This window comes from Pseudorasbora parva, chromosome 20, assembly GCF_024679245.1.
Source record: "Pseudorasbora parva isolate DD20220531a chromosome 20, ASM2467924v1, whole genome shotgun sequence".
Lineage (NCBI taxonomy): Eukaryota > Metazoa > Chordata > Actinopteri > Cypriniformes > Gobionidae > Pseudorasbora > Pseudorasbora parva.
Window position 1 is genome coordinate 43,850,524 of NC_090191.1, and position 27,500 is coordinate 43,878,023.

The 27,500-nt window shown below is 48.1% G+C and overlaps 2 protein-coding genes across 3 annotated transcripts in view; one reads left to right on the plus strand and one right to left on the minus strand.

The window, feature by feature from the left end:
• The window catches only part of lrp6 (low density lipoprotein receptor-related protein 6), a 47,560-nt gene extending 33,557 nt beyond the window's left edge, over positions 1-14,003 (plus strand). The window contains exons 14-23 of the mRNA XM_067426873.1: positions 306-508; positions 2,082-2,269; positions 5,404-5,613; positions 7,385-7,510; positions 9,328-9,564; positions 10,959-11,069; positions 11,308-11,538; positions 11,642-11,778; positions 12,593-12,690; positions 12,815-14,003. Of these exons, the coding sequence (XP_067282974.1) occupies positions 306-508; positions 2,082-2,269; positions 5,404-5,613; positions 7,385-7,510; positions 9,328-9,564; positions 10,959-11,069; positions 11,308-11,538; positions 11,642-11,778; positions 12,593-12,690; positions 12,815-13,115 (1,842 nt within the window). The 3' untranslated portion in view covers positions 13,116-14,003. The remainder of the gene's footprint in view (positions 1-305; positions 509-2,081; positions 2,270-5,403; positions 5,614-7,384; positions 7,511-9,327; positions 9,565-10,958; positions 11,070-11,307; positions 11,539-11,641; positions 11,779-12,592; positions 12,691-12,814) is intronic.
• A 4,554-nt stretch (positions 14,004-18,557) lies between these two features.
• The window catches only part of dusp16 (dual specificity phosphatase 16), a 9,758-nt gene continuing 815 nt past the window's right edge, over positions 18,558-27,500 (minus strand). Inside the window, exons 2-8 of one of the 2 annotated variants that reach the window (XM_067426858.1) lie at positions 24,086-24,158; positions 23,625-23,870; positions 22,257-22,392; positions 21,975-22,132; positions 21,206-21,365; positions 20,984-21,107; positions 18,558-19,604 (exon numbers count right to left, since the gene is read on the minus strand). In XM_067426858.1, coding sequence (XP_067282959.1) covers positions 18,725-19,604; positions 20,984-21,107; positions 21,206-21,365; positions 21,975-22,132; positions 22,257-22,392; positions 23,625-23,846 — 1,680 coding nt within the window. In that variant the 5' untranslated portion in view covers positions 23,847-23,870; positions 24,086-24,158 and the 3' untranslated portion in view covers positions 18,558-18,724. Of the gene's footprint in view, positions 19,605-20,983; positions 21,108-21,205; positions 21,366-21,974; positions 22,133-22,256; positions 22,393-23,624; positions 23,900-24,085; positions 24,159-27,500 lie in introns of those variants that run through there. The other variant, XM_067426859.1, reaches the window with a different exon arrangement.

Below are 27,500 nucleotides of genomic sequence, written 5' to 3' on the forward strand. Positions count from 1 at the left end.
TGAATAACTCTGATCATAATGTTAGTGTCCCCAACTGAGCGAGCCAAGCCAAAGGCGACCAAAGGAACCGAAACTCCATCAGGGCATGATGGAGAAAAATAAACCTTAGAGAAACCAGACTCAGTTCTCCTCTGGCCTATTAACACACAGTGGAGGATTATTATTCTGGACACCGCACAGGTCAGAGGTCATATTAGAGCCGAATATTTGAGAGTTCAGGGTATCACACCGGAGACGGGTTTATTAAGGATGGGGCGTCATATGAATATTGTAAAGCTGTGTATATGACGTATGTGTTCCTCCAGAGCGTGACGGTGGTGTCCGGCGGCCCAAACCTTGGCCTGCAGCCCTTTGACCTCAGCATTGACCTCTACAGCCGCTTCATCTACTGGACCAATGAGGTGACCAACGTCATTAATGTGACCCGCACAGACGGCTCGCGGGTCGGCGTGGTGCTGCGCGGAGAACACGACAAACCCCGCGCCATCGTCGTCAACCCGGAGCGAGGGTGAGGCGTGTGTGAGATTGTGTGTGTGTGGTTCATCGTGAAACCGGTAATCGTTTCATCCCCAGTCGGTCAGTGAGTCGGTCGGTCAGTCAGTCAGTGAATCGGTCAGTGAGTCGGTCGGTCAGTCAGTCAGTGAGTCAGTCAGTCAGTGAATCAGTCAGTGAGTCAGTCAGTCAGTGAGTCGTTCAGTCAGTGAGTCGGTCGGTCAGTCAGTCAGTGAGTCAGTCAGTCAGTGAATCAGTCAGTGAGTCGGTCGGTCGGTCAGTCAGTCAGTGAGTCAGTCAGTCAGTGAATCAGTCAGTGAGTCGGTCGGTCAGTCAGTCACAGTGAATCGGTCAGTGAGTCGGTCGGTCAGTCAGTCACAGTGAGTCAGTCAGTCAGTGAATCAGTCAGTCAGTGAGTCGGTCGGTCAGTCAGTCAATGAGTCAGTCAGTCAGTGAGTCAGTCAGTCGGTCAGTGAGTCAGTCAGTCAGTCAGTGAGTCGGTCGGTCAGTCAGTCACAGTGAGTCAGTCAGTGAGTCGGTCAGTCAGTGAGTCGGTCGGTCAGTCAGTCAATCACAGTAAGTCAGTCAGTCAGTGAATCAGTCAGTCAGTGAGTCGGTCGGTCAGTCAGTCAATGAGTCAGTCAGTCAGTGAGTCAGTCAGTCAGTCAGTCAGTGAGTCGGTCGGTCAGTCAGTGAATCAGTCAGTCGGTCAGTGAGTCAGTCGGTCAGTGAGTTGGTCGGTCAGTGAGTAAGTCAGTCAGTCAGTCAGTCAGTCGTCGGTCAGTGAGTCAGTCAGTGAGTCGGTCAGTCAGTCAGTCAGTGAGTCGGGCGGTCAGTGAGTCGGGCGGTCAGTGAGTCGGGCGGTCAGTGAGTCGGGCGGTCAGTGAGTCGGGCGGTCAGTGAGTCGGGCGGTCAGTGAGTCGGGCGGTCAGTCAGTCAGTTTGTGAGTCGGTCGGTCAGTGAGTCGGTCGGTCAGTGAGTCGGTCGCTCGGTCGGTCAGTGGGTCGGTCGGTCAGTGGGTCGGTCGGTAGTTCAGTGAGTCGGTAGTTCAGTGAGTCGGTCAGTGAGTCGGTCGGTCAGTCAGTGAGTCGGTCAGTGGGTCAGTCAGTCAGTCAGTGAGTCGGTCAGTCAGTCAGTCAGTGAGTCGGTCGGTCAGTCAGTGAGTCAGTCAGTGAGTCGGTCAGTCAGTGAGTCAGTCAGTCAGTCAGTCGGTCAGTGAGTCAGTGAGTCAGTGAGTCGGTCAGTGGGTCGGTCAGTCAGTCAGTGAGTCGGTCAGTCAGTCAGTCAGTGAGTCGGTCGGTCAGTCAGTGAGTCAGTCAGTGAGTCGGTCAGTCAGTGAGTCAGTCAGTCAGTCGGTCAGTGAGTCGGTCAGTCAGTCAGTGAGTCATTCGGTCAGTGAGTCGGTCAGGCGGTCAGTGAGGCGGTCAGTCAGTCAGTGAGTCGGTCGGTCAGTCAGTGAGTCGGTCAGTGAGTCGGTCAGTCAGTCGGTCAGTGAGTTGGTCAGTCAGTGAGTCTATACTAAATAAAAAGAGCATTTTTGCAGTGTGTGTGTCACGTTATCTCAGCGTGTGTGTGTGTGTCTCCTGCAGGTACATGTACTTCACGAATATTCATGATTCGAACAAGATTGAGCGCGCGGCTCTGGACGGGACGGAGCGTGAGGTTCTGTTCTTCAGCAATCTGGGCAAGCCGGCGGCGCTGGCCATCGACAACGAGCTCGGCAAACTCTTCTGGGTCGACATGGACCTGCGGCGCATCGAGAGCAGCGACCTATCCGGTGAGCCTCGGGTCAAAGGTCACACACGGACACACACACGGACGGACACACACTCACTCACTCACTCACGCACGCACGCACGCACGCACGCACACACACACTCACACTCACACACACACACACTCTCTCTCTCTCACACACACACACACACACACACTCTCACACACTCTCATACACTCACTCACTCACTCACTCACTCACTCACTCACTCACTCACTCTTTCACACACACTCACTCACTCACTCACTCACTCACTCTTTCACACACACACACACACACTCACTCACTCACTCACTCACTCACTCACTCTTTCACACACACTCACTCACTCACTCACTCACTCTTTCACACACACACACACACACACACTCACTCACTCACTCTCTCTTTCACACACACACACGCCTTTCGACAACATGCGATCGCCATTCAGTTCTTTGGTGGATTATTGTTTGGGTTTGAATGGTCAAACATGTAGAAATGCTCTGTGAGTATTCAGGCGAGCAGTCGGGTCCGTCTCGTCCGTCGAGCTCTTCAGCTGGAGCTCATGTTCTGTGAGGCTGATGTTAAAGGACAACTCCGGTGAGAAATGACCCTAGGGGTAATTAACAGATGGTTACAGAGTAGATCGTTCTCTGGGATGAGTTTTCATGAAAATTGAATGTAAAGAGTTTTATCTCTAAAAACAGATTAGCTTATAGCGCTTGTCTATGGGGCACAGAGTAGTGAAATTAAACCGCTAGTTAATACCACTAACAGCTCAACATATCCTCACACTGACACGGCAGCATAATGAGGGTCTCCACATGCAGACCGAAGCATTGAGAACTTTGTAAGAGTACAAACAGTTTAATAAGAAGATACTTTATAAACATAGCGCCTTACGCGTTCACGGACAGGCGCCATCTTGGAAAACAGTCTCGACTCATCGAGCGACGAGAGCTCTGCTAAGTGATGAACTGTGACTTGGAATCTCATATGGTCCGTTGTTTCCGGAAGAAAGCACTGAACACAACAGAGAAAAAAAATAAATAAAAATAAAAATGTTATTACATTTCACAAACTTAATTCCTATCGACCAGCTCACTTAGAACAGCGCTCGTGGATCGAGTCATCGAGACTGTTTTCCAAGATGGCGCCTGTCCGTGAACGCATAAGGCACTATGTTTATAAAGTATCTTCTTATTAAACTGTTTGTACTCTTACAAAGTTCTCAATGCTGCGGTCTGCATGTAGAGACCCTCATTATGCTGCCGTGTCAGTGTGAGGATATGTTGAGCTGTTAGTGGTATTAACTAGAGATTTAATTTCACTACTCTGTGCCCCATAGACAAGCGCTATAAGCTAATCTGTGTTTAGAGATAAAACTCTTTACATTAGATTTCATGAAACCTCATCCCAGAGAACGATCTACTCGCTAACCATCTGTTAATTACCCCGAGGGTCATTTCTCACCGGAGTTGTCCTTTAATCAAACACCAATGAAAAATAGAAAAACACCACATGCTTGGCTTAATAACTTAACTATTTTTATTAAGAATCAGTGTATTTGTAAATTATAGAGTGAGGACTAATAAGGCAGTTTTATATTTGATTAGTTAAATTCTTTCTTGACTTGCTACGGTTAAATAGATCTAAAGTAGCTGAAAAATAAAACACTGTTTGTCATATTTGCATAATTTGCTTATTTTTAAAATCAAAGATACAATAAAAAAATCTATATTATAATTATAAAATTAAATTTAAAAAATCTTAAATGACTTGTATCATGAAATAAGCTTTTGGTCATGCCGAGCTGTTGAGGAGTGAAAGCTGAAGGATGAGATGATTGATCATGTGATCTCTGAGGATCTTCACTCTGCCGTTACTATAGCGATAGAGGAGGAGTGGCGGGAACGGCTGGACAAGGGATATTTTAGTAAAAAAATAAAACAATGAACAATAAGTTCTGTTATTAGATTCATATTATCAGTTTTTGTTTTACCGTGGTCTCGATTTAGTATCGAGGTATTTTAGTGTGGTATCGTATCCGAGTCATAGTTTAGGTATCGTGATGAATCGTTATGAATATTGGTAATCGAGTTTGTAATCGTGATTATAATTACGGATGTCTCAATTATGTAATCGCCATTACAACAACAAGTCCACTCTTATGCTTAGCGTGTTTTTTTCCTACATGTTATCTTAAGTTTCTTTCCCCATTGTGTAATTTTTATTTTTAGTGTAACATGCCATGCACATTTTACTTTTTTATTTTTAAAGGGGCGGTTCCGTGTTTTTTTCTAGGCTTGGTTGTGTTTACGGGGTGCAGTATAACATGTCTTAATACTTTTTAAAAAATTATAAACGCTGTATTTTTCCTCTATTCTCCCTTTATCCCACACCGCTGTCTGTGCTCTGAACCGCTCATTTGCTTCCTGAAGCCCCTCCCTCTGAAAAACACAATGGTCTTAGATTGGTCAGATGGCCAAATGTAGTTTCCTTTATTTTTATTGGCTGAAGCACTGGTTAAGGCCACGCCCCTTCCCATTACGGGCAGATGTCAAATCTGCGGAGACTAGCGAGGGTTTATGATGTCACCAACCCAGGAAGAAGCTCGTTGTAGTCCAAAGCGGCCATTTTTGTAGGCAATAAACTGCTGTAACTTTAAAAGACAATATCTCCGTTTGCAGTGAACTTTCAGCGCTGTAACTTTGCAGAGACTGTTTATGCTCAAGCAGCGACATTACACACTAACTAAAGTTACACAAGTCACATCGCATGCAGACACCCCTTTAAAAAAACAAACGTAGCTTGTTTCTTTTGATATAACAATATGGCATGCAGTCGCTTCAAACTATTGTTATAAAGCTATTCAAAACTTCATTCAATGTAAATTGTGATGAGCGTAATTCTATAATCGCAGTTACAATTTCAGGGGAATAATCGACAATTATGATTTTTGTCATAATAGTGCAGCCCTACTCAGAGTTATTATAGTTAACCAAATATTAAAATGGGAAATATTATTTAAATAAAACTCGTGGTCTCCTTCCCTTTTATTCCGCTCTCTTGTCTCGTTGTCCAATGAGTGCTGACCTTGGCCCCGCCCCTCAGTTCCTGACCACTCCCCCTCTCTCCGCCCTCCCCTCCAGGAGCCAATCGGATCGTGATCGAGGACTCCAACATCCTGCAGCCGGTGGGCCTGACGGTGTTCGGGAACTACCTGTACTGGATCGACCGCTCGCAGCAGATGATCGAGCGCATCCATAAGGTCACGCGCGAGGGACGCACCAAGATCCAGGCCCGCATCGCCTCTCTGAGCGACATCCACGCAGTCCACGAGCTGGACATGGAGGAGTACAGTGAGTGTGTGTGTGTGTGTGTGTGTGTGTGTGAGAGAGAGTCAGGCCCGCATCGCCTCTCTGAGCGACATCCACGCAGTCCACGAGCTGGACATGGAGGAGTACAGTGAGTGTGTGTGTGTGTGTGTGTGTGAGTGAGAGAGTCAGGCCCGCATCGCCTCTCTGAGCGACATCCACGCAGTCCACGAGCTGGACATGGAGGAGTACAGTGAGTGTGTGTGTGTGTGAGTGAGAGAGTCAGGCCCGCATCCCCTCTCTGAGCGACATCCACACGGTCCACGAGCTAGACATGGAGGAGTACAGTGAGTGTGTGTGTGTGTGTGTGTGTGTGTGTGTGTGTGTGTGAGTGAGTGAGAGAGTCAGGCCCGCATCGCCTCTCTGAGCGACATCCACACGGTCCACGAGCTGGACATGGAGGAGTACAGTGTGTGTGTGTGTCGGTTGGTCGGTCAGTGAGTGAGTGAGTGTGAGTGAGTGAGTCAGTCGGTCGGTCAGTCAGTCAGTGAGTGAGTCAGTTGGTGAGTCAGTGAGTCGGTCGGTCAGTGAGTTAGTGTGAGTCAGTCGGTCAGACAGTCGTCAGTGCGTGAGTCAGTGAGTGGATTGTCAGTGAGTGAGTGTGTGAGAGTCGGTCGGTCGGTCGGTGAGTGAGTGTGAGTCGGTTGGTCAGTCAGTCGTCAGTGAGTGAGTCAGTTGGTGAGTCAGTGAGTGGATTGTCAGTGAGTGAGTGTGTGAGAGTCGGTCGGTCGGTCGGTGAGTGAGTGTGAGTCGGTTGGTCAGTCAGTCGTCAGTGAGTGAGTCAGTTGGTGAGTCAGTGAGTGGATCGTCAGTGAGTGAGTGTGAGTCAGTCAGTCGGTTGGTCAGTCAGTGAGTGAGTGTGAGTCAGTCGGTCGGTGAGTCAGTGAGTGAGTTGGTCGGTGAGTTAGTGAGTGGATCGTCAGTGAGTGAGTGTGAGTCATTGAGTGAGTCAGTCGGTCAGTCAGTGAGTGAGTGAGTCATTGAGTGTGTGTGAGTCAGTCAGTCGGTGAGTCAGTAAGTGAGTGTGAGTCATTGAGTGAGTCAGTCGGTCAGTCAGTGAGTGAGTGAGTCATTGAGTGTGTGTGAGTCAGTCGGTCGGTGAGTCAGTGAGTGAGTTGGTCGGTGAGTCAGTGAGTGAGTGTGAGTCATTGAGTGAGTCAGTCGGTCAGTCAGTGAGTGAGTGTGAGTGAGTGAGTCAGTCGGTCAGTCAGTGAGTGAGTGTGAGTCAGTGAGTGAGTGAGTCAGTCAGTCGGTCAGTCATTGAGTGGATCGTCAGTGAGTGAGTGTGAGTCATTGAGTGAGTCAGTCGGTCAGTCAGTGAGTGAGTGTGAGTCAGTGAGTGAGTGAGTCAGTCGGTCAGTCAGTGAGTGAGTGTGAGTCAGTGAGTGAGTGAGTCAGTCGGTCAGTCAGTGAGTGAGTGTGAGTCAGTGAGTGAGTGAGTCAGTCGGTCAGTCAGTGAGTGAGTGTGAGTCAGTGAGTGAGTGAGTCAGTCAGTCGGTCAGTCATTGAGTGGATCGTCAGTGTGTGAGTCATTGAGTGAGTCAGTCGGTCAGTCATTGAGTGGATCGTCAGTGAGTGAGTGTGAGTCATTGAGTGAGTCAGTCGGTCAGTCAGTGAGTGAGTAAGTGTGAGTCCTTGAGTGAGTGAGTCATTGAGTGAGCGGGTCGGTCGGTCGGTGAGTGAGAGTCAGTCAGAGTGTGTGTTAATCTTGTCAGCTGATCTATGTGTGTGTGTGTGTGTGTGTGTGTGTGTGTAGATAAACACCCCTGCACATCTGATAACGGCGGCTGCTCACACATCTGCATCGTGAAGGGAGACGGAACCACACGCTGCTCGTGTCCCGTTCATCTGGTGCTGCTGCAGGACGAGCTCTCCTGTGGAGGTGCGATTACAGCTCGACACACACTCACACACTCTCTTCTCCTCCGCTCACACACTCTCTTCTCCTCCGCTCACACACTCTCTTCTCCTCCGCTCACACACTCTCTGCTCCTCTGCTCACACACTCTCGTCTCCTCCGCTCACACACTCTCTGCTCCTCTGCTCCCACACTCTCTGCTCCTCTGCTCACACACTCTCGTCTCCTCCGCTCACACACTCTCCTCCGCTCACACACTCTCTGCTCCTCTGCTCACACACTCTCTTCTCCTCCGCTCACACACTCTCTGCTCCTCTGCTCACACACTCTCTGCTCCTCCGCTCTCGTCTCCTCCGCTCACACACTCTCTGCTCCTCCGCTCACACACTCTCGTCTCCTCCGCTCACACACTCTCGTCTCCTCCGCTCTCGTCTCCTCCGCTCACACACTCTCTGCTCCTCCGCTCACACACTCTCGTCTCCTCCGCTCACACACTCTCTGCTCCTCCGCTCACACACTCTCTGCTCCTCCGCTCACACACTCTCTGCTCCTCCGCTCACACACTCTCTGCTCCTCCGCTCACACACTCTCTGCTCCTCCGCTCACACACTCTCTGCTCCTCCGCTCACACACTCTCGTCTCCTCCGCTCACACACTCTCGTCTCCTCCGCTCACACACTCTCGTCTCCTCCGCTCACACACTCTTGTCTCCTCCGCTCACACACTCTCTGCTCCTCCGCTCACACACTCTTTCTGCTCCTCCGCTCACACACTCTCTGCTCCTCCGCTCACACATTCTTTCTGCTCCTCCGCTCACACACTCTCTCTGCTCCTCCCCTCACACACTCTCTCTGCTCCTCCGCTCACACACTCTCGTCTCCTCCGCTCACACACTCTTGTCTCCTCCGCTCACACACTCTCTGCTCCTCCGCTCACACACTCTCTGCTCCTCCGCTCACACACTCTCTGCTCCTCCGCTCACACACTCTTTCTGCTCCTCCGCTCACACACTCTCTCTGCTCCTCCGCTCACACACTCTCTCTGCTCCTCCGCTCACACACTCTCGTCTCCTCCGCTCACACACTCTCGTCTCCTCCGCTCACACACTCTCTGCTCCTCCGCTCACACACTCTCTGCTCCTCCGCTCACACACTCTCGTCTCCTCCGCTCACACACTCTCTGCTCCTCCGCTCACACACTCTCTGCTCCTCCGCTCACACACTCTCTGCTCCTCCGCTCACACACTCTTTCTGCTCCTCCGCTCACACACTCTTTCTGCTCCTCCGCTCACACACTCTCTCTGCTCCTCCGCTCACACACTCTCTGCTCCTCCACTCTCTGCTCCTCCGCTCACACACTCTTTCTGCTCCTCCGCTCACACACTCTCTCTGCTCCTCCGCTCACACACTCTCGTCTCCTCCTCCACTCACACACTCTCGTCTCCTCCGCTCACACACTCTCGTCTCCTCCGCTCACACACTCTCGTCTCCTCCGCTCACACACTCTCGTCTCCTCCGCTCACACACTCTCTGCTCCTCCGCTCACACACTCTCGTCTCCTCCGCTCACACACTCTCGTCTCCTCCGCTCACACACTCTCGTCTCCTCCGCTCACACACTCTCGTCTCCTCCGCTCACACACTCTCGTCTCCTCCGCTCACACACTCTCGTCTCCTCCGCTCACACACTCTCGTCTCCTCCGCTCACACACTCTCGTCTCCTCCGCTCACACACTCTCGTCTCCTCCGCTCACACACTCTCGTCTCCTCCGCTCACACACTCTCGTCTCCTCCGCTCACACACTCTCGTCTCCTCCGCTCACACTCTTTCTTCCGTCCACAGAGCCGCCCACCTGTTCTCCAGAGCAGTTCTCCTGTGTGTCCGGTGAGGTCGACTGTATTCCGCAGGCCTGGCGCTGCGACGGCTTCGCCGAGTGTGACGACAGCAGTGACGAGCGAGACTGCCCCGTCTGCTCCGACCAGGAGTTCCAGTGCGACAGCAGGCAGTGTGTGGACGCGGCAATGCGCTGCAATGGGGAGATCAACTGCCAGGACCGCTCGGATGAGAACAAGTGTGAAGGTGAGTGTGTGTGTGACTGAGTTAGTGTGTGTGTGTGAGTGGGTGGGTGGCTGGGTGAGTGAGTGTGTCGGTGAGTGAGTGAGTGAGTGTGTCGGTGAGTGAGTGAGAGTGTCGGTGAGTGAGTGAGAGTGTCGGTGAGTGAGTGAGTGTGTCGGTGAGTGAGTGAGTGTGTCGGTGAGTGAGTGAGTGTGTCGGTGAGTGAGTGAGTGTGTCGGTGAGTGAGTGAGTGTGTCGGTGAGTGAGTGTGTCGGTGAGTGAGTGAGTGAGTGTGTCGGTGAGTGAGTGAGTGAGTGTGTCGGTGAGTGAGTGAGTGAGTGTGTCGGTGAGTGAGTGAGTGTGTCGGTGAGTGAGCGAGTGGGTGTGTCGGGGTGTGTGTGTCAGTGAGTGAGTGAGTGTGTCGGTGAGTGATTCGGTGTGTCAGTGAGTGAGTGAGTGGGTGTGTCAGTGAGTGAGTGAGTGGGTGAGTGAGTGAGTGAGTGTGTCAGTGAGTGAGTGAGTGTGTCGGTGAGTGATTCGGTGTGTCAGTGAGTGAGTGAGTGGGTGTGTCAGTGAGTGAGTGAGTGTGTCAGTGAGTGAGTGAGTGTGTCGGTGAGTGATTCGGTGTGTCAGTGAGTGAGTGAGTGTGTCGGTGAGTGAGTGAGAGTGTCGGTGAGTGAGTGAGTGTGTCGGTGAGTGAGTGAGTGTGTCGGTGAGTGTGTCGGTGAGTGAGTGAGTGTGTCGGTGAGTGAGTGAGTGTGTTGGTGAGTGAGTGAGTGTGTCGGTGAGTGAGTGAGTGTGTCGGTGAGTGAGTGAGTGAGTGAGTGAGTGTGTCGGTGAGTGAGTGAGTGAGTGTGTCGGTGAGTGAGTGAGTGAGTGTGTCGGTGAGTGAGTGAGTGAGTGTGTCGGTGAGTGAGTGAGTGTGTCGGTGAGTGAGCGAGTGGGTGTGTCGGGGTGTGTGTGTCAGTGAGTGAGTGAGTGTGTCGGTGAGTGATTCGGTGTGTCAGTGAGTGAGTGAGTGGGTGTGTCAGTGAGTGAGTGGGTGTGTCAGTGAGTGAGTGAGTGTGTCAGTGAGTGAGTGAGTGTGTCGGTGAGTGATTCGGTGTGTCAGTGAGTGAGTGAGTGGGTGTGTCAGTGAGTGAGTGAGTGTGTCAGTGAGTGAGTGAGTGTGTCGGTGAGTGATTCGGTGTGTCAGTGAGTGAGTGAGTGAGAGTGTGTCAGTGAGTGAGTCGGTGTGTGTGTGTGTGTGTGTGTGTGTGTGTGTGTGTGTGTGTGTGTGTGTGTGTGAGTGAGTCGGTGTGTGTGTGTGTGTGTGTGTGTGTGTGAGTGAGTGAGTCGGTGTGTGAGTGAGTCAGTGAGGTCTAACACTACGTTCGCTAATAAAGTAGAGCCATCGGATTGTTTTCCTGTCTTCCCAGTGCTCTGTCCTGTGGATCAGTTCACCTGCGCCAACGGCCTGTGCATCGGACGCCACAAGAGATGTGACCACAACACCGACTGCACAGACAACTCGGACGAGAGCGGCTGCTGTACGTCTTTACTAACTCTAAACACATTTAAGGTTTTGGGAAATTATTGTTTCAGGAGGACGTACATTTGGGGATGAATCGATGTAAAGTTGGCTGGCAAAAATGAGCCAACAGCCATTATAAAGCTTGGAATGTTCATGATTGAAAGCTACACACACACACGCTCGCTTGCTCGCACACACACACACACACACACACACACACACTCTGTGGTAACGAGTCTCTGGTTGGTCCTCAGATGCGACAGAAGAGCCGTCCTTCGCTCCCACTAACACCATCGGCTCGATTGTGGGCGTGGTCATGGTGCTGTTCGTGGTGGGCGGAGTCTACTTCGTGTGCCAGCGCGTCCTGTGCCCGCAGATGAAGGACGACGGCGAGACCATGACCAACGACTTCGTGGTCCACGGACCCTCCACGGTGCCCTTGGGATACGTGCCCCACCCCGGCTCTCTGAGCGGCTCTCTGCCAGGTGAGTGTGTGTGTGAGTGCGAGTGTGTAAGTGTGTGTGTGAGTTAGGGTTAGTGTGTGTGTGTGCGTGCGTGTGTGGATGCTCACCTCTGCTTCTCTCTCAGGCATGTCTCGGGGGAAGTCGGTCATGGGCTCGCTGAGCATCATGGGAGGCAGCAGTGGGCCGCCCTATGACCGCGCTCATGTGACCGGAGCCTCGTCCAGCAGCTCCTCCAGCACTAAGGGCTCATATTTCCCTCCGGTCAGTGACACGCCTCAAACTACAACTACTGTAGGCGGGGCTTGGGTGGCGGTGCTTTGCTATTGGTAGAGCTCATGCGAGTGATGGGTTGCCCCGCCCTCGTCATCAGAGATGTTTTTTTTTTTCTTTAAAAGTTTTTTTTTTCAGACAGTCTATCAGTAATCTCTGTTTTAGAGTCATGTGAAGTTTCCCAATGATTTTTGAACACTGATCAGTTTATAGCAAAATGGAAGGAGGCGGTTCCTCTGCAAAATGTGTGGCCATATTTAGAAAGTATGTTTTAGTTTTCTGAAAAGATTAAAGATTAGTTTAGTTGGCATACACTTGATGCCTGTCTTATAAAATGATAAAAATGTAAACGTCCGGGAGAAAGAGATGAGTACAGTGTGAGAATATCAGATGTGTATCAGTGTATTGGATCCGTGCATTCGGCCTTAAAGTGACAGCAGCTTTGTAACTTTTCTACAAGTATTTAAATGAGTTTAAGTTAGTCGTCTGCTAGTGTGTCAGATGGAGCGTCACTGACTGGCTTAAACCATGATGGCATAATGTGCATTTATACAACTATAATACAATAATGCGGCGACATAAAGAAGGACATTTACTTTTGATACTTAAGTACTTTAAAAAACAAATACTTCTGTACTTTTACTCCAGTAAAAATCTGTTTTTACAAATTTCACTTGTAACGGAGTAATATTTGACCAGAAGTAATGAAGTTGTGTAGTTTGTCCACCTCTGCCTAGCAACCTCCTATAAATGCATCATTTTATTTAATAATAATATCATGTTTGTTATTGTAATATCGCTCCAGATTCTGAATCCGCCTCCGTCTCCGGCCACCGTGCGGTCGCAGTACACCATGGAGTTCGGGTACTCGTCCAACAGCCCGTCGACGCACCGCTCGTACAGGTGAGTCACTGATGTTAGCATGCTAACCTATGTTAATCCAATGCTAACCCATGATGATGCTATGCTAACCTGTGTCTGACTGTGTTTGTGTGTGTGTGTGTGTGTGTGTGTGTGTGTTCTGCAGCTACAGGCCGTACAGCTACCGCCACTTCGCCCCGCCGACGACGCCCTGCAGCACAGACGTGTGTGACAGCGACTACACTCCGGGCCGCCGGGCTCCGCCCACATCCACGGCGGCGGCGAAGGGCTACACGAGCGACCTAAACTACGACTCGGAGCCGCTGCCGCCGCCACCCACGCCACGCAGCCAGTACCTGTCGGCGGAGGAGAACTGCGAAAGCTGCCCGCCCTCGCCATACACGGAGCGAAGCTACTCGCACCACCTGTACCCTCCCCCGCCCTCGCCCTGCACGGACTCGTCCTGAGCCACAAGCCCCGCCCCCCAACACAAGCCCCGCCCCTGCATCGCAAGCCCCGGAGGAGAACTGCGAGAGCTGCTCGCCCTATACGGACTCGTCCTGAGCCGCAAGCTCCGCCCCCATATCACAAAGCCCGCCCCCTTCACAGGCCCCGCCCACCCCGCGCAGCCAGTACCTGTCGGCGGAGAACTGCGAGAGCCACTCGCCCTACATGGACTCGATCTGAGCCACAAGCTCCGCCCCCACAACACAAGCCCCGCCCACCCCACTCAGCCAGTACCTGTCGGCGGAGAACTGCGAGAGCCGCTCCCGCTACACGGACTCGTCCTGAGCTACAAGCTCCGCCCCCACACCACAAGCCCCGCCCACCATCATGTAAATAGCCAAACGCCTGGGGTCCGGCGGCGCTCTGTACATTTTTTTAAAAGAAAAGAAAACATATTTATATATTTTCTATACAGTGTTTATTGGTTACGCCATAGAGCTTTGTATTAAAATAAATTTGTACATTTTTTTTTTTTTTTTTTTTTAAAGAGAAAGTTTATTAAATCCACACAGACGTGATGCGTTGCCTTAATCCAGGAGTCGTGAATGAAATGTTCGTCGATGCCAAATATTCGAGGCGCGTCGCCCCCTGCAGGCTCGGAGCAGCTCCACACTGTGACTGACTCGCAATCACACAACGGTACTCCTATTTTTATACTATTTTTCTACTGAAGACGTCACGGATGTGCCCTCGTCTGACGGCGACGGACCCGCAGCCTTCGTTCCGTCGTTTTCTAGAATCATTTTTCACTTTTTTTAAATCTCAGTGCCCTCAAAGGTCAATTATTTTTGTACCACACTGTGTAGATACTGTATTTATAAGCTATAAAGATCCATCATGTCCTTGCAGTGCTGCTGTTTGTCCTGTGTGTGTGTGTGTGTGTGTGTGTGTGTGTGTGTGTGTGTGTGTAGCACCTCTGCCGCTTTTATCAAGAAGGGAAACGCACCAGCACAAACGGCCACATTACCCATCATGCTTCATGTTTTCGTCCGACAGCAGCTTCAGCTCAATCATGAATGTGTGTCAGAAACAGCTGTTCCAAATCTCAATCCTGTTTGCAAGGGCTTCTGGGTAACGCCACGTTTTTTTAGTTCCTTTATGATTCTGCTCACACCAGCATCTCTGTTTTCCTAACTGCACTTTACAGGAGCGGTTCTGTGTGTGTGTGTGTGTGTGTGTGTGTGTGTGTGTGTGTGTGTGTGTGTGCGCGCGTGTGTGCGTGTGCGCGCGTGTGTGTCGGAGTTAGCTGGGATTGTGGGATAAATGTCTAAAGCACTTTGAAGGAGTGAGCAGGACCACAGAATCTCGTCATGTTTTATTTTTCGATTCCCGTGGTGCTTTTGCGAGGATGTGTTCAAAGGTGACCAACATTTGGTTTCTCATCAGTCATGAAATCTCTCGAGTCTTTTATACGTTGTACATGCTTTACGTGTTAAACATTGTATAAAAACGGATGTGTACAGCTCATTCAGTCACGACTTACAAGCTGTTGTAACAAATGAAATTATCTTTTTTTTTTTTTTTTTTTTTTAATAAAACTGAGTGAACTTTAAAACTCATTTTAAAATTCTTCTCATTGGCCATTTGAGAGGCTGAAGTTCCGCATTTGTCCACACGGCGGCGCCGCTCCGTCACGTGTACAGGTAAAACCTCCACGTCCGCCATCTTGGAACGGTCAACACTTCACATGCCACGCGCAGTAAAAATCAAAATGCACAACATTGTAAAAACCTGAAGAAACGGGATTACCTTTCACAGGTGGGAATCTTGTTTTGGTAAGTGTTTTTATATTATCTGAAAATCACAGGTTTTTAAACTATAATTACTGTATGTCGAGTTAGCTAATACCTTCGTCTTGTTAAATCAGTTCTAGATATAGATATCTGACTATATAGGCATACTCGCGTTTGACCGTTCCAATGTGACGGACAACACACACACACACACACACACACAGGCTATATATATATATGGTGTATTTTAAGATTGTTGATGCTTCATGAGTTCGTTAACTCTTATATATGTTTATAACCTGTCTTTTTCAGGTTATAGCACTAAATACCTGAACAGATGGTGTGTATTTAAATGTATTGTCTGAGGCACAAATAACGAGCTTTTAATCTCCGTATGATGAGTGAACACTGAAGGCTCCAGCTGCGAATCGGTTCGTTGCAAAGAATCGGTTTAAAAGAACGATTCGTTCATGATTGTTCGCGGATATGTAAAGCTAAACAAAATAACTGCTTTAACCTCTTCTGTCGTAACGGCACGAGAGTCAGTGTTTGTTTGATGAATTGCTGTAATTAAGGGTTGGAAACTCTTCACAGTGATTATTGTAATCTCTCTTTTTCTGTGTTTGTGACTGATAGCAGCTCATTTGCATAACTGCGGATCGTGACGTTGAAGACTACAGTTTGTTCATAACGTTGAGAAAACCCTTGTGTGAATTAAGCAAATGACGTTGTCATTAACCTCAAATTTATTCACACAACAGGATTCTTAAATGAATAAGAGTTTGAAAGACAGCAAATTCAATTTGTAACTTTCCAAAAGTCTTTACTGTGACATTTGTTCAATATATCCTTGCTGAATAAAAGTATTAAAGGTGCAGATCGTAAATTCTGGCGGCATCTAGTGGTGAGGTGGTGAATTGCATCCGCTCACCCCCTCCCTTTCAAAGCAGAAAAGCTACGGTGGCCCACACAGGACAAAGATGTGGTCATGTAAGACAACAGAGATGCTCTGTAGAGAAGTTTGTCCCTTTAGGGCCACCATAAAAACATGACGGCACAAAATGGCGGCTTCACTGTTAGAGTGGTCGTGTGTGTAGATAGAAAAGCCTCATTCTGAGGTAATAAACGCATGTTTTCAGTGGTGTACAGGCCCATTTAGAGCAGTCGGCATGCCAAAATATGTAACATAAGTACACCTTTAGACAGCCTATAATGCTTTTATCTCAAAATTCTTGCCTATTTCTTGCATTTGCATGTCTCCGTTAGGACTTTATAACTCGCAATTCTGAGGGGAAAAGACCTATATCTCACAATTATGTTCATCCTTTGAGAATTGAGAGATATAAACTCGGATTTGCAGGAGAAAAAGGTCAGAATTGCGGGATTTAAACTCTAAATTAATTTTTTTAACTGTCGTCTTTATTCCGTGGAACGGTAGCTCCGCCCAAACATCATTACTGTTTGCAAACACAAAGACGTTACATAATGTGCCATAATGTATATTATTATTGCATTTAATATAACTATATACTTTATATTTTATATATATATATATATGGCACTGATTACTTATGAATGAGAATGTGGCGAATAAGCCCCGCCTTCTAAATGAAAGAGCCAATCTCTGACTAGTAAAGTCAGGCCTAGACGCTCCGGTTGCTATAGAAACATGCACGAGTTTAGGACTGCACATTATAGATTCATCCAGGCTGGAAAAATGCTCTTTTATAACTATTCAAGCGTTTAGAAGCCAAATGTATAAGACATTTATTGTCATAATTCATTGGTGATTTAAAATATGAAGTTTGGTGAACAGTTTTGGAGCGTTTCTAAGATGGCCGCCGATCGCGAGAGGGTCGTCTTAAAGGGATATTACACCTCTTAAGTGTTTTCTTGTTATTTAGTGTGTGTTATAATGCACCGCAGCCCATTCACACAGTCACACGTGGCAATAATAACGTTCCACTTCTGGAAAGACAGTTGAACAAGTACTTTGTGTTTTATATCAGCAATCAATATACAGGATCAAGATCTCCAGAAATGAACTGACACAGTGAATCATATCGATCTCATGAATCATTATGTCATCAGTCATTTGACTTTATTGTAAAAAAAAAAATAGACATGATCACTAGTCGAGGTCCGTCGATGCACAAACGAGTCGACTCGAACGATTCAGATTCGTGATTCAGTCGCTGCTTCTGATTCGTTCTCACAGCTTGACTCGTGATTCAGTCCAGATGACAGGTGTGTGTTCTAACTACTAAAGGAAATAAACTCATCACTGAATCGTTTGTTTCTCTCTAAAAGCTTCAATGAAGAAAGAGTCTCTCGTCTGGATGCGGTTCGGCCGCGCATCCAATCAAATCATTCGTGATGGCGCGTGAATGACGTTCAGGTGAGGAGCAGAACTTCCTGAGAACACACACACACACACACACACACACACGCTCGAGGCGAGACACTACAGGACATCCACACACACACAGACTCACTGTTATTGCACTTGATCTGTGAGGGAAAAAAGACAAACTCTACCATCAACATGAGGATTTAAATTCTGTCAATGTTCCGGTTTCTGTTCCTGAAATGTATGCAAATTAGTGCATATTTAATTAGACAATGCCTCATTTGCATATATTCAAAACAACATTTCAGAAGACTTGAGATACCAAAAGTGCTTAATGTATTCGACCAATGTGGAAGTGATGCAACACTTCACAATAATAGTTTCGGTGCTGCTCAGTTTAATAACTTTTTTACGTAATGGAACCAGTGAAGCCAATAAATAACCTTCATAAGAGGAGCAATGTTTCTGAACTCATAAACCTTCAGGGGTCACAATATTCCTCATTATAATAATTAAATGTGCAGAATAAGGGGCGGGCCTGGTTGAGTTAGTTAGTGTGTTGAGACCGGCGGTTATGCTAAGGGACGGGGCATTTCTCAAACACCAATCACAACACACCGCTCCAGCCGACCAATCAGAGCACAGTTCGCTTTTCAGAAGGAAGGCCTTCATAGAGACAGGAACTAACCAGAGTTACTGACAGACTGGGAAGAGAGGAGCCGCAACAGTGGAGAACATGAGGAAATAATCAGCATTCAAGCAGGAAAACTCTTAAAGGGTTGAAATGTGTGTCATTAACTCCTCCCCCTAATGTCGCTCCACACCCGTCAGACCTCCGTTCATCTTCACACACAGTTTAAGATATTTTATATTTAGTCCGAGAGCGTATGCAAGTGTATGCACACTATACTGTCCATGTCCAGAAAGGGAATAAAAACATCATCACAGTAGTCCATATGAGACATCAGTGGGTTAATTAGAGTCTCTTTCATGTGACGCCAATGTCTCCTGATTTCAGCAGTTTGACTCGCGATCCGAATCATGAATCGATTCACTGATTCATAACCGTTTGAATCTTTATTTGAGGATTGAACACAAATGCGGAAGAGAAGCCAATGCTGAATAAAGTCGTAGTTTTTGTTATTTTTGGACCCAAATGTATTTTGGATGCTTCAAGAGACTCTAATTAACCCACTGATGTCTCATATGGACTACTGTGATGATGTTTTTATTCCCTTTCTGGACATGGACAGTATAGTGTGCATTCACTTGCATACGCTCTCGCACTTTAAAACCCATTTTCTATTATCCGGGCGTGATGATGCGTTGCCAATATGGCGACGGCCAGCTCGACTCTACGCTTCAGAACGGCTCTTCAGAATCCTATGGGTGACGTCACGGACACTACGGCCATATTATTATTATTACAGTCTATGGTTTGTCCACTGTAGTGTGTGGAGGTTCTGGATGTCCAGGAGTTTGAGGCTCAGGAGACCTCGATGATCTCCAAGCTGCCGGAGAAGCTGGACTGACTCCCGGTTGTTCCCAGATTCTCTCCGGAGTCGGACATCTGGCAGGAACGCTTCAGCTGCTTCTCGAAGCTGCTCTCCTCGTGCCAGCTCCTCCGGGAGTCTCCACAGCCTCCGCTTCGCTGAAGCCCACGCCGGCGCACCGCCTGCAGACCCGGAGCGAGGACGGCCGAGCCGGAGCAGAAGTGGGCCGAGTCGGAGCCAGAGTCGACATGGGTTGAGTCCAAGCCGGAGCCAAAGCGAGCCGAGTCCGACTTCGAGCCGAAGCAGGCCAAGCCGGAGCAGAAGTGGGTTGAGTCCGAGCCGGAGCGGGCTGAGTCCGAGCCGGAGCAGAACTGGGCCAAGCCAGAGCCGGAGCAGAACCGGGCCGAGTCAGAGGACAGAAAGCCCAGGAGGATGTCGGAGTGCCATCCCTTCAGGAGAGCGGCGTGAGGGCCGGCGGACGGGGATTCGTCCACACTTCCACTGCGCTGGAGGGGCTGCACACACACACTCCTGCCGACCCGCGGCTGCACACACACACTCCTGCCAACCCGCTCCCCATCCGGACTGGTTTGTTCCGAGACCTCCGGCACCGGAGAGAACTGGTGCGAATCGGCAAACCCTCGCAGGGCAGCTCCGGGCTTGATGTCCAGGGAGAAGGAGCGCTTGGGCCGGCTGCTCTCCTTCAGGTCCTCTTCCAGCCTCAGCCGGGCCAGAAGATGCTCCTCCGGCTCTCCTGACCCGTCCAGTCCGGTTCTGACCGCCGCCTCGCTCTTCAGCTTCTTCTCAAAGTCCAGCAGCTGACCCAGGAAGTTGAAGTTCGGCGAGATGGTTGGCCGTTTCTCCTTCACAAACCTGGTGAGAGGTGAGATCACACGATAAAGGCACACACACAGTACGGTTCTGTTCATTATAAGCCTGCTGTCTCTTTAAAAGCAACTGCATTTAATAATGATATGAGATTTGTATTTTTGAATAAACAAATAAGAAATGTTAATTAAAAATGAAACTAAACCATCATTAGGTGGCAGCAGAATCATTGAGTCATTGAGTTGATTAGTTCTTAATGAGTCATCGAGTCAATTCATTCAGACACTGACCATCTTAATGAGTGAGTCATAGAGTCGATTAATTCAAACGCTGACCGTCTTAATGAGTGAGTCATCGAGTCGATTAATTCAAACGCTGACCGTCTTAATGAGTGAGTCATCGAGTAAATTCATTCAGACACTGACCATCTTAATGAGTGAGTCATAGAGTCGATTAATTCAAACGCTGACCGTCTTAATGAGTGAGTCATCGAGTCGATTAATTCAAATGCTGACCGTCTTAATGAGTGAGTCATCGAGTAAATTCATTCAGACACTGACCATCTTAATGAGTGAGTCATAGAGTCGATTAATTCAAACGCTGACCGTCTTAATGAGTGAGTCATCGAGTCGATTAATTCAAACGCTGACCGTCTTAATGAGTGAGTCATCGAGTCGATTCATTCTGACACTGACCATCTTAATGAGTGAGTCATCGAGTCGATTAATTCAAACGCTGACCGTCTTAATGAGTGAGTCATCGAGTCGATTCATTCTGACACTGACCATCTTAATGAGTGAGTCATCGAGTCGATTAATTCAAACGCTGACCGTCTTAATGAGTGAGTCATCGAGTCGATTAATTCAAACGCTGATCGTCTTAATGAGTGAGTCATCGAGTCGATTAATTCAAACGCTGACCGTCTTAATGAGTGAGTCATCGAGTCGATTCATTCTGACACTGACCATCTTAATGAGTGAGTCATCGAGTCGATTAATTCAAACGCTGACCGTCTTAATGAGTGAGTCATCGAGTCGATTAATTCAAACGCTGATCGTCTTAATGAGTGAGTCATCGAGTCGATTAATTCAAACGCTGATCGTCTTAATGAGTGAGTCATCGAGTCGATTAATTCAAACGCTGATCGTCTTAATGAGTGAGTCATCGAGTCGATTAATTCAAACGCTGATCGTCTTAATGAGTGAGTCATCGAGTCGATTAATTCAAACGCTGACCGTCTTAATGATTGAGTCAGAGTCGATTAATTCAAACGCTGACCGTCTTAATGAGTGAGTCATCGTGTCGATTCGTTCAGACACTGTCTTAATGAGTGAGTCAGAGTCGATTCGTTCAGACAAGCGTTAATGTCGAGCCCTGCATCATGTGTAAATTCTGTAGTAGAAGAAGAAGGATGGTCACATGACCTGTACGCTTCGTCCAATGACATGTCATTCCTCTTCATGATGTAGGCGATGGCGATGGTTGCCGAGCGCGAGATTCCCGCCAGACAGTGGACCAGGACTCTGCCGTTACTGGCCTTGGCTTTCTCTGACAGGAAACACACACTAATCAGGGCTGACATCACCACAGCACTTCCTGTCAGCTGACCTCAGAGTTAATGATAATGTCATGTGATCCTGTCTGACCTATGAACTCCAGCGATTGGTCGAGCCAGGGCAGGATCTTCTCGCAGAAGCTGTCGTTGATCGGCACGCGCAGGAAGTGCGAGTCGAGGATGAAGTCGGGTTTGGGGCAGGAGTGGCTAACGTTGAGGACGAACACGATATCATTCTGCTGCATGAGCTCCTGCGGGACACACACAAACACACACGTCAGCACAGGCTCTGACCCGCTCACACACACACACACGTCAGCACAGGCTCTGACCAGCTCACACACACACACGTCAGCACAGGCTCTGATCCGCTCACACACACACACGTCAGCACAGGCTCTGACCCGCTCACACACACACACGTCAGCACAGGCTCTGATCCGCTCACACACACACACGTCAGCACAGGCTCTGAACAGCTCACACACACACACGTCAGCACAGGCTCTGACCCGCTCACACACACACACGTCAGCACAGGCTCTGACCCGCTCACACACACACACGTCAGCACAGGCTCTGACCCGCTCACACACACACACGTCAGCACAGGCTCTGACCCGCTCACACACACACACGTCAGCACAGGCTCTGACCCGCTCACACACACACACGTCAGCACAGGCTCTGACCTGCTCACACACACACACGTCAGCACAGGCTCTGACCCGCTCACACACACACACGTCAGCACAGGCTCTGACCCGCTCACACACACACACGTCAGCACAGGCTCTGACCCGCTCACACACACACGTCAGCACAGACTCTGACCCGCTCACACTCACACACACACACACCTGGCTCAGCACGTCCCTCTGGCAGCCCAGGTACAGGTGCGGCAGGATGCGGGTGGGGCCGCTGCTGACGGGGACGCAGGGCTGAGACACACACAGCAGCGGCGCTGACTTCCCCTCACACAGAGCCGGGAACACACGGCAGAACTCAGAGAACCCACCTGAGGAGAGAGAGAGAGAGAGAGAGAGAGAGAGAGTGTGTGTGTGTGTGTGTGTGTGTGTAAGAGAGAGTGAGAGTGTGAGTGTGTGTGAGAGTGAGTGAGTGTGTGTGTGTGTGTGACTAACCTGAGAGCAGGTGGACTGATGGGAAGCTCTTTTCCAGTTTGGCCAATAGGACGCTGAGAAAGGCATCAGGTGACAGGGAGGCGGGGTCAGATGAGCTCTGGTCATACACCACGACCTCTTGACCCTGGAGCTCCAGCTGAAAACACACACACACACACAGTTGTTCATATCTGTTCCTCATCCCTGGTGTTGGTATATTTCTGACTGTCAGTCCGACTGTGATGATATATTCACTCCCCTAAAGGATTATTAGGAACACCTGTTCAGTTTCTCATTAATGCAGTTATCTAATCAGCCAATCCCATGGCAGTTCTTCAGTGCATTTAGGGGTGTGGTCCTGCTCAAGACAATCTCCTGAACTCCAAACTGAATGTCAGAATGGGAAAGAAAGGTGATTTAAGCCGTTTTGAGCGTGGCATGGTTGTTGGTGCCAGACGGGCCGGTCTGAGTATTTCACAATCTGCTCAGTTACTGGGATTTACACACACAACCATTTCTAGGGTTTACAGAGAATGGTGTGAGAAGGGAAGAGCATCCAGTCTGCAGCAGTCCTGTGGGAGAAAATGCCTTGTTGATGCTCGAGGTCAGAGGAGAATGGGCCGACTGATTCAAGCTGATAGAAGAGCAACTTTGACTGAAATAACCACTCGTTACAACCGAGGTATGCAGCAAAGCATTTGTGAAGCCACAACACACACAACCTTGAGGCGGATGGGCTACGACAGCAGAAGACCCCACCGGGGACCACTCATCTCCACTACAAATAGGACAAAGAGGCGACACTTTGCACAAGCTCACCAAAATTGGACAGTTGAAGACTGGAAAAATGTTGCCTGGTCTGATGAGTCTCGATTTCTGTTGAGACATTCAGATGGTAGAGTCAGAATTTGGCGTAAACAGAATGAGAACATGGATCCATCATGCCTTGTTCCCACTGTGCAGGCTGGTGGTGGTGGTGTAATGGTGTGGGGGATGTTTTCTTGGCACACTTTAGGCCCCTTAGTGCCAACTGGGCATCGTTTAAATGCCACGGCCTACCTGAGCATTGTTTCTGACCATGTCCATCCCTTTATGACCACCATGTCCCCATCCTCTGATGGCTACTTCCAGCAGGATAATGCACCATGTCACAAAGCTCCAATCATTTCAAATTGGTTTCTTGAACATGACAATGAGCTGACTGAACTAAAATGGCCGCCACAGTCACCAGATCTAAACCTAGAATTAAGGCAGTTCTGCAGGCGAAAGGGGTCGAACTTTAAGGTGAGTGTATATATCTATATACACACAGACTATATATATATATATATACTCTCTCTCACTCACTCACTCACTCACACACACACACACACACACACACACACACACCTTCCTCTTGGCGGAGTGCAGCAGCAGCTCCGTGATCTGGATCTTGTCCTGCTGTAATCTCCTCTTCATGAGTTTGGAGCAGTTGACGTTGACGGCCTCCAGGATGTGGCAGGCGTTGAACTCCCCGAAGGGCCGGCAGTCGATCAGCAGCACATTATCCAGACGGGTCTCCAGCAGGGCCACCAGAGCCTCGGGCCCCAGGGGCCGCACACACTCAACCATACCCTCAGGAGATCAGACACATCTCTACAGGGAGTAACTGTGTGCGTGTGTGAGTGAGTGTGTGTGTGAGAGCGAGAGAGAGAGAGTGTGTGTGTGTGTGTGTGTGTGTGTGTGTGTGTAAGAGAGAAAGAAAGTGTGTTTGAGAGTGTGTGTGTGTGTGTGTGTGTGTGTGTGTGTGTGTGTGAGAGAGAGAGAGAGAGTGTGTGTGTGTGACTGGGCTGATAGGGTTTCTTTCACACCATTACAGAGGCTTCATAGAGCTGGAGCTCATGCAGCTCGATCATCACCGCTGTTCTTCATCATCAGCAGCTCCTGTGCGCACACACACACACACACACACACACACAGACACACAGATTCTCAAATTAGAAGTACAGTGATAACAGGAGATTATTGAGAGAACTCGAGCTGCTGCGTTTTGGACCAGCTGGAGTTTGTTTATTAAGCGAGCAGGGCAACCACCCAGTAGAGCATTACAATTATCTATCTATCTATCTATCTATCTATCTATCTATCTATCTATCTATCTATCTATCTATCTATCTATCTATCTATCTATCTATCTATCTATCTATCTATCTATCTATCTATCATGGACCAGCTGGAGTTTGTTTATTAAGCGAGCAGGGCAACCACCCAGTAGAGCATTACAATAATCTAGCCTTGAGCTCATGAACGCATCGACTAACTGTTCAGCATTTGGCATTGAGAGCATGAGTCGTAATTTTAGATATATTTTTTTGGCTTTCAAATGAAAGATTGGTATCAAAGAGCACACCCAGGTTCCTCACTGACGACGAGGGCTTGACAGAGCAGTCATCGAGTGTTAGACAGTATTCTCGGTTACTACTTGTGGAGCTTTTCTGTCCAATAATTAAACATTCAGTTTTATCTGAATTAAGCTGCAGATAATGACTGGTCATCCAGTGTTTTATATCAGCTCTGCATTCCGTTAATCTTGTGAATTGGTAGGTTTCGTCAGGGCGTGAGGAAATATAGAGCTGAGTATCGTCAGCATAACAATGAAAACTAACGCCATGTTTCCTAATGATATCTCCCAGTGGAGCAGATACAGGGTGAAGAGCAGCGGTCCTAACACTGAGCCTTGCGGTACTCCAGACTGAACTTATGATCGGTGTGACATCTCTTCATTTACTGCTACAAACTGATCACGGTCAGATAAGTGCGATTTAAACCATGCCAAAGCAGTTCCACTAACGCCAACATAATTTTCGATTCTATTCAGAAGAATATTGTGATCGATAGTATCAAATGCAGCGCTAAGATCGAGTAACACTAATAGAGAGATACAACCACGATCAGATGATAAGAGTAAATCATTTGTAACTCTAATTAGAGCAGTCTCAGTGCTATGATACGGTCTAAAACACACACACACACACACACACACACACACACACACACACACACACACACCGTAACTCTAATTAGAGCAGTCTCAGTGCTATGATACGGTCTAAAACACACACACACACACACACACACACACACACACACACACACACACACACACACACACACACACACACACACACCGTAACTCTAATTAGAGCAGTCTCAGTGCTATGATACGGTCTAAATCCTGACTGGAAATCCTCACAGATAACATTTCTGTCTGAAAGGAGCATAGTAGTGAAGACTCGGCCTTTTCTAGTGTTTAAGATAGAAACGGTAGAGTCGAGATTGGCCTGTAATTGACTAATTCTTTAGGATCAAGTTGCGTTTTTTAATAAGTGTTTTAATTATAGCCAACTTAAAAGTTTTCGGCCCATATCCTAATGTCAAGGATGAGTTAATAATAATAAGCAGAGGATCTCTGACCTCTGGAAGTATCTCTTTTAATAGCCTAGTCGGTATAGGGTCAAGCAGACATGCTGATGATTTAACAAGTTTAGCCAATTCTCCTCCTATAGCAGTGACTGTGTGTGTGTGTGTGTGTGTGTGTGTGTGTGTGTGTGTGTGTGTCTTCTCCTATAGCAATAAATGAGTCTGGCTCTTCATGTCGCCCCGCTGGTTTCCAATCTTCTCTGACCTTCCCTGTGTGTTTGATGAGCTAAAGTGGTTTGCTCTGGGTTTCCGCTGAACGAAGGTTAAACGCTCGGCCGATAACAGCCACGGAGGACTCTGACCCGTCAAAACACACACAGATCGCACACACACCGGACGCCGTCAGAGAGAGTGTGTGTCCAGGCTCTGAGCGCTTTAGCCCGAGATTATTAAATCCACACATTTACTGGAGAAGCAGAGCGATGAACTGAGTTTGTGCTTAACACAACACTATCTGTATCTGCCAGTGGGGTCAGAGAAATCCTCTTCATTCAAAGGGAAAGCCTGACGTTCCCAATCAGACATGTGGACGTGTTTGGCTTTACGAGGGGAAATTCTCCATTCCTCCAGATTGAACGAGTTCCTCAAAGCGAGATTCGATATCCAGCCAATCACAGATGAGCTACAGATCTAGCTCAGATATCCTCAGTCGTTCCGCTTCTCCAGTAAACGAGTTTAACGAGACCCTGAGGAAGAGGAAGATGAAGAGCAGGACCTCTTTCTGTTCCTCCTCAGGTGATACTCACGAAACAAACGCTGAACCTCCTTTATAGAAACTTCCTGAAATCAGAGACGTGGTCATGTGACCTGCTCCAGTGCCATAGTGTGACCATGTGTTTATTTACAGATTGTGGTGCCATGGTTACATGGGCAGATCAAATGAGGAAATTATGGTACTATTCAGTATGGTAATACTATACACTATAAAAAAACAACAATTGCTGGCTTAAAACAACCCAATCAAAAGAACCCAATTGTTGGCTTAACCCAGTTGTTGGCTTAAAACAACAATTGTTGGCTTAAAACAACCCAATTGCTAATTTAAAATAACCCAATTGTCTGCTTGAAACAACCCAATCAAAAGAACCCAATTGTTGGCTTAACCCAGTTGTTGGCTTGAAACAACCCAATTATTGGCTTGAACAACCCAATTGCTGTCTTAAAACAACCCAATTGCTAATTTAAAATAACCCAATTGTTGGCTCAAAACAACCCAATTGTTGGGTTAAAACAACCCAATTAAAACAACCCAATTGTTGGCTTGAAACAACCCAATTGCTGGCTTGAAACAACCCAATTGCTGGCTTGAAACAACCCAATTGTTGGCTTGAAACAACCCAATTGTTGGCTTGAAACAACCCAATTAAAACAACCCAATTGTTGGCTTGAAACAACCCAATTGCTAATTTAAAATAACCCAATTAAAACAACCCAATTGTTGGCTTGAAACAACCCAATTGCTAATTTAAAATAACCCAATTGTTGGCTTAAAACAACCCAATTAAAACAACCCAATTGTTGGCTTGAAACAACACAATTTCTGGCTTAAAACAACCCAATCTTTGGCTTAACCCAGTGTGTGTGTGTGTGTGTGTGTGTGTGTGTGTGTGTGTGTGTGTGTGTGTGTGTGTGTGTGTGTGTGTGTGTGTGTGTGTGTGATGGGTAGGTTTAGGGACAGTGTAGGGGGATAGAATGTATAGTTTACAGTGTAAAATCCATTAGGCCAATGGAAAGTCCCCACAATTCACAAAAACCTAACGAGTGTGTGTGTGTGTGTGTGTGTGTGTGTGTGTGTGTGTGTGTGTG